The sequence below is a fragment of the Brachyhypopomus gauderio genome, chromosome 6 (assembly GCF_052324685.1).
Source record: "Brachyhypopomus gauderio isolate BG-103 chromosome 6, BGAUD_0.2, whole genome shotgun sequence".
Lineage (NCBI taxonomy): Eukaryota > Metazoa > Chordata > Actinopteri > Gymnotiformes > Hypopomidae > Brachyhypopomus > Brachyhypopomus gauderio.
In genome coordinates, this window is record NC_135216.1 from 31,886,433 (window position 1) to 31,893,537 (window position 7,105).

Genomic DNA, 7,105 nt, shown 5'->3' on the forward strand with positions numbered 1-7,105 from the left:
AAAACTAGGCCAGCATTCTCTTCACTCATATCTCCAACCACACCCTTATATAATTATACTTGAGAGAAAAGATGAAAAACGTTCTACTCATTTCTAAACCTAATGTATTAATGTATTTTATGATGTGTCAGTATGGAATGTTGACGGGTAAGTGTGCTTTCATTAAACTATTCAAACTATGAACTGATCTGGATTATGTTTATATGTGAATGTGTGCGCTGTATTTTCATATCTATACAAGTATAATTCAGCACTATCAAATGTGTACAGTGTATATCAAAGAAGGAAAGACCACCATATTTAAAATTCCACAACATTCAAGTGTTCTTTCACCAATCAGTATAATCTGGGATTATTATCAAATTCAATATGACAGATCATCACTTTCTTGTTCCAGTTATCAACAAATAGATTATATAAAAGCTGTTTCTGTACAACAACTTAAAGGCAAATATCAGAATTAAAGATTGTTGTAAAGATTGTCATCAGGAAAAGGATCTGAGTAGTTAGGAGATCCCAGTGGCCCTGTAATCTGCTCAAAATCACATTTGTCACACTACATTCTTGTTTGTTACTGCCCTCTTTCTGTAAAGTGCTAATGCAGCTGGAATAAAAGCATTAGTAAAGCTGCATTTTATTTAAGGCCTTTAAGAGTTCTTGTTCCTTGTAAGAGTTCTTGTTCTTGTAAGAGTTAAACATTGCATATTTAAGTTAGTTAGATGTACTGTAGCTATATTTGCTAAATAGTGCTCTCAGAGGTACACCTGTGGTAGCACTTTTACTACTCAGGTCACTCCAGGAGGCCCTAGAAAATGAAATATGAGAAAGCGTGGAGAGCCATGGAGAGCAGGGTGACGGTTCATCTTGTGCTTGTGGTAATGGAGATAAAAGGCCCAATGGAGATGAGGGAGGTAGCATTGATGTCTATAGACCTGACAGCTCTGGGATGTTTAGGGCTGGGCTTGTAGTGGTGTCCAGTGTAGCAGTGCTGTAAAAAGTATACACAAATTATTATATAGAAGTTGTGTTTGAAATGATAAATCAGTCAGCAAATGTTAGAGGAGAAGATCTAGACTGGTTTGATCTGATAGAAAGTAACAGCACAACAGGCATACAGGTGGTGGCGGTTGTGGTAGTAATGTATTGTTGTTATTATTATTAAGTAGTATTAGTACTATTAGTAGTTCTATGATGTACTAATAAAAGTATTTTTTATTCTATAATGTGTTTTCTTGGTATTTCTCTGGCTTATTCTCTACTCCTCATGGAACTGTGTGATTCACTGACAGATGTAAGAACTCACCGCTGCACAGTTGTTGCTCTGCAGAAGGCAAAGGTGAATGGAGCAGTGAAGGAAGACCTTGGGGTAGTCGTTAAAGGCAAACATCTCGAAAGAGAATTGGGAGGTTGTGGAGACACCACTCTGAAGGACTTGTACCGTTTTATCTTCTGGATTAGGACACCTGGAGATATTTGGCATAATTGAAATTATATTGCGATTTATATCCAGTTAGATTGAACAAGAATGGACAATATGCATGAAATGAAAAACATGAAAAGGATAAGTGTTCCTTCTTGTCTTTGGGTGTGCTAACTTGTATGCTAATTTATGCTATATGTTATGTGAAGCAGTTGGTTCAGCCTCTGATTCTGGGATCTGTCATCATGCAGAGCATAGTTCCAGGTTCACAGTAACAGGCCTGACTTTATCAAGGCTTTCAGAAGCTCCTGAATATTAGAGACAGGTGTGTTGGAGCTAATCTCTGCACCCTGTAAGTTTCTAAGAACCATACTTGGCAACCCCTGCTATGGACACAGAAAGTCAAAGTGTCTTACTGTTTAACAATCAGGTCCCAGCGGACAGCATAGTCGGGGTCATTCACAGGGGTGGCCCAACATGAATCAATCACTGTAGCAATCTGACGACTGTCCACCCCCTGGACATACACTCCCACATAGACCCGCTGGTCCACTTCAACATATGCACTGCCATTATAAGGATGGGAGAAACCAGGATCCTGATAGGGAATCATCTTGACCTGGTACATCCCCAAAACACCTGGAAGGTTCTTGTACACTATACTGTAGAAGAGTACAACCACAGACTGATTAGATTTACATTGACATCAACATAAATACTTGTGAGTGTACTTTGTTAAAGCTATTCAACAGTTTACATCAATTTGATTTCAGGACACACTTATGAGAGACCCAGACAGTGGTCCATCTCACCTCTGCAGAGGGTTGAGGTCTTTTACCATGTTGACGGTTTGAGTGAGTTGGTAAATGCAGGAGAACTGTAATACCAGAAATCTTTTCTCTCTGTTAATGGGTATTCTAGATGGTTTCATTCCACCCATGATTTTGTTCTCATAGATCAAGTGGGTACCATTGGCCTGTAGAGATTTGAATTTTAGATATTGTTAATACTTAAATATGTAGTAATTTTCCATAAATGATATTCAAAGTTTTTACATTTAAGAATTTCAAATCTCTGTTATTCTATGACTCTATATGATATTCAAAGTCTATCTGAAACAGCAGAACTAGTGTTTAATGTACCGTGAGGTTTGTGCCACAGATGTGATCATCATTATCAAAATGGAACACCAGTCTGCCATTCTGGACTGTTCCTCTGCAGCTGGGGTCACTCAGGTGTAAACTGTAACCAGGGAAACCATCTTCAAAGAGCTGACAGAGGGAAAGGGATATGGAGCCGGAGCTGCCATCACACACTTCAACAGCGTCTGCAACACAGAGACCGGAGAAAAAGCTACGTAAGAAATTCTGATCAAATGTTGACAAACAGTACTTTGAGCATGTTTCCACATCAGTGCTTTTACCATAAGACTCTGGGTGGGGTCTAGGATGATGTTCATTACAGAAGCAGCCGTAGACACCGTGTATGTCCCCACACCACTCATGCTCAGTGCAGTTCAGCTCATCACAGGGGTCCACCTTCACTAAATGGAGCGAAGATAGAATGTAGAGTCAAGAGAAGCAGGACTGGGCATTGTGTGTGTGTGTGTGTGTGTGTGTGTGTGTGTGTGTGTGTGTGTGTGTGTGTGTGTGTGTGTGTGTGTGTGTGTGTGTGTGTGATGCATCCAGGCCCTGGTAACTCCAATACCCATGATTCTGCAGCCTGGCTTACCAGATTCACCTCCCCTGATTACTGAATGCACACCTGTTCCACATTTCACCTATCCATATATACCGGGATTCAGTCTTTGAAACTTTGTGAAGTATTGCTGAACTTGTGTTAGCATACAATTAGTGCTGGGTGGTACAGGTATGACCAAAATTCTAGTAAAACCTAGCAAAACCTTTTATTTAATACATTTTTCAGACAACATAAAAACTGTAGGTTTATACAACTTATGTGAACCAGCTACACACAATATTATAAATTGCACACCAGTTTGTTAATAACCAATAAGAGGTATTTAGACATGAAGCAGACCGGGCTGTTTGTCAATGGTTGTATTGTACTGAAAAGTCCCAAAAATCTTACCTTTAATTAAATAACATAATATTTAAACAAATAAATAATAACAGTGATCGAATACTGAGGAGACGGTACAATCTCTTTTAATGTGATAAAAAGCTAATTATTTTGAATCATTTCGACCATATGTGTAATTGTATAAATATGTAACTTAATTACCATATTTTCCGGACTATAAGCCTCTACTTTTTTCCCCATGATTTGAACCATGCAGCTTATAAAGAGGTGCAATTTTTCTGTAGATGTTTCTTCACCCATCAGGGGGCGGAGCAGAAAGTTTATCAAGTGGTAGGTCAAAATTGTAAATCAAAGAAGAAAGTGCTCAATTTCATGTAGTACATGCAAGCAGCAGGCACAACGGAGAAATTTTTTCAAACCAATGTGTTGTGCCAAATTCCGAGTCCCCTCGTTTGCACACACTTAAAGACACTACAGATGATATTAGGGAGTTACAGTAACTATAACTTAGTTCATTGAGCACTCTAGTTTTGTTTTAACTAGATATTTAGACATAATACTGCTGTAATACTGCGAAGTCGTAGTCAGAGGTGAACTTCGGTATAGCTAGTGTGTCATGTTGAGGACCCCGGCCCCACCCTTTTGGGCGTGTGTCAACGTTGTCCATGTGCTTTGTCTGCGTCAGTGGATATTCGTGGTTGGGGTTATGTCGTGTGATTAATAAGTCTCACCTGTGAATCGTCTCGTGATCACGTGGGGCTAATGTGGTTTGTCTATTTAATGTGCGCTCGCGCAGTGTCCTGTGCTCGTCGTTGTCTATGTTTACACGTCTGTGTGCAAGTGTGAGTGTTGCCTGTGCGCTAGACAGCGCTATTGTTATCAATAAAACAAACGTGACGTCAGTCCAAGAGGATTATGTGTCTCATCCTTCGGGACAGCCCGAGCGTCACAGAATGACGAGCCGTCGAGACACCAGAATATGCCAGGCTACAAGCCGAAACCGAAGAAGGGGAAGAAACCCTGCAAGCGGCAGCACCGCTCCTCTTCCTCTCCTCCGCGCCGCAAAGCCCCGCCGATGCTGGCACAGCTGATGCAGGACCCCGAGTGTTCATACCTGCTGTGCGCGGCTCGGGAGACCTCCATACCTGAGCTGGCGGAGGAATACCGCCAGACAGCTGCGCGGGTGTGGGAGGAGAGACACCCCTCGTCTTCCCGGGAGAGCTCGCCTGTCCGCGTAAGCATCCCGGCATTCTACGGGACGGACACGCCACTAGAGGGTGAGCTTGGGGAGGAGGAGAGAACCCCGACGCAGGAACAGCTGGAGAAGGACCCGGTGTGCGCCCTCCAGCTGGCCACAGCCCAGGGGCTAGAGGAGAGAGACCCCGAGCTGGCGGAGACCTTCTGCCAGGGCGCGGTGAGGATTTGGAGGGAGCGACACTCCCCTTCATCCCGCGCCCTCTCTTCACTGAGGGTGGACTCCTGCGTCTGCGGTGCTATCGAGTCCACCCCGGAGAACGAGTTTGGGGAAGGGGACTCCGAGGAGGAGCAGGACGAAGGGGAGGAGTCAACACCGGCTGAAAGCCAAAACTGTCACACATGAAATGCTAAAGGCACCGTTCAGAAACTGATCAGTTCAGTTAAATGTACAGTCAGTCCCCGCTTAACGATGGGGTTAGATACTGAAAAGTCCGTCATAAAGCAGTTTTCGTCGTTAAGCATGACCCTAGATTTAGATATGCTTTGATCGTAAATACAGTATAGAAAAAAATTAACAATGTTCTTGTGCATGCGTACAGCGTGAAAAAGAATGATTGCGTTGCTGAGATGGGCTGCGGTGGAGGCTCCGCTGCCTCAGCTTATCATACACAACACTCCACTGTACTGCCACTGCTCCTCCGCGCACCGCGCAAAATTTAAAAAAAGTCGGTCATAACTCCAGTTTGTCGTTAACCAGACTTGTCATTAAGCGGGGACTCACTTTATTCAGTTTAGTAGATATATGCGGCTTATAGCCCGGTGTCGCTATACATTTTCCATTAAAAAAAAACAACTTTGTAGGTGCGGCTTATATTTTCCTTATATTTAAACTGAGGAAAATATGGTAAGCTTAATTTATATATTGCAAATATAACAGCGCTAAACATAGCGCTGAAGAGCGGAACTCACAAAGTTACAAAAATCGAGAGGTGCACAACCTCGTGATGCGACAGCGAAGCCACCGCAATTGCATAATTTTTGCCGTGTGGACCCTCACGCCAGTTGTGACGCATCAAGTATAAGCTAGCTTTATGGGTGGTGCAGCAGATTGCTCTTCTTACCACCAGCCGTGACAACATTTGCAGTAAGTGACTGTTTGGTCCAAGTCCGACCTATAAAACCCTATGTACTATGACAACAGACATGGCTTCTTTCTTTGGCAAAAGTTCCTTTTGGGCATTATCTTTTGCTTCAATGTTTGGTAGAATTTCTGTTTCAGAACGTCCCTCGTTTTCAGCAAGCTAGACTTGTGCTCTATTGCTTAGCGGCGCAGTTATAAAAAGTGTCTCTTGAGAAACAATTAACGACCGTGCTGCGTTCCAGACACGTTTAAGCTATTTAAAGCGGTGTGGCCGGTATATGAAAAATTATTATCATAACAAAAATAAACACTGGTTTTCGGTGTGAACCGCTATATCAGCTAGCCGTAATACGAAGCATTATTGAATATTATTGGATTCTCTTCTGTATTTGTCCCACTCTACATGTTTACCCTTGCTGTGTATTTGAACTTTGAGTGCTGTTGGCTCTGTCTCTGGATAATGTTTTGCTGGTCTGCCTGTTCTCTGGTTTTTAGCCCTGACTTGTCCTGACGTCTCATAATATGCTTCCTTGATCCTTGTGTTATGTCCAACACCTCACTGTGTGTGTATACCTGTAGTTGTTGTCTCTGTAGTGGTCGGTGGAGTAGTTGTGGTCGGTGAAGTATTTGTGGTTGGAGTAGATGTGGTCGGTGGAGTAGTTGTGGTTTGTGGAGTAGTTGTGGTTGGTGGAGTAGTTGTGGTCGGTGGAGTAGTTGTGGTCGGTGAAGTAGTTGTGGATGGAGTAGTTGTGGTCGGTGGAGTAGTTGTGGTCGGTGGAGTGGTCGGTGGAGTAGTTGTGGTCGGTGGAGTAGTTGTGGTCGGTGAAGTAATTGTGGTCGGTGGAGTAATTGTGGTCGGTGGAGTAGTTGTGGTTGGTGGAGTAGTTGTGGTCGGTGGAGTAGTTGTGGTCATTGAAGTAGTTGTGGTCGGTGGAGTAGTTGTGGTCGGTGGAGTGGTCGGTGGAGTCGTTGTGGTTGGTGGAGTAGTTGTGGTTGGTGGAGTAGTTGTGGTCGGTGGATTGGTTGGTGGAGTAGTTGTGGTTGGTGGAATAGTTGTTGGTGGAGTAGTTGTGGTTGGTGGAGTAGTTGTGGTCGGTGGAGTGGTCGGTGAAGTAGTTGTGGTTGGTGGAGTAGTTGTGGTCGGTGAAGTAATTGTGGTTGGTGAAGTAGTTGTGGTCGGTGGAGTAGTTGTGGTCGGTGAAGTAATTGTGGTCGGTGGAGTAGTTGTGGTCAGTGGAGTAGTTGTGGTTGGTGGAGTAGTTGTGGTTGGTGGAGTAGTTGTGGTCGGTGGAGTGGTTGGTGAA

General features: G+C 43.4%; 1 protein-coding gene across 1 annotated transcript; it reads right to left on the reverse strand.

Moving 5' to 3' along the window:
• Positions 1–304: 304 nt before the first annotated feature.
• Positions 305–6,483, reverse strand: LOC143517699 (pancreatic secretory granule membrane major glycoprotein GP2-like). The gene is made up of 7 exons (XM_077010452.1): positions 6,375–6,483; positions 2,844–2,963; positions 2,563–2,747; positions 2,233–2,396; positions 1,837–2,082; positions 1,304–1,463; positions 305–988 (listed from the first exon to the last, which is right to left on the reverse strand). Exons 4-7 carry the CDS (start codon positions 2,358–2,360, stop codon positions 860–862), a joined length of 663 nt encoding a protein of 220 aa, XP_076866567.1. The 5' UTR covers positions 2,361–2,396; positions 2,563–2,747; positions 2,844–2,963; positions 6,375–6,483; the 3' UTR covers positions 305–859.
• Between the last annotated feature and the right edge of the window lie 622 nt (positions 6,484–7,105).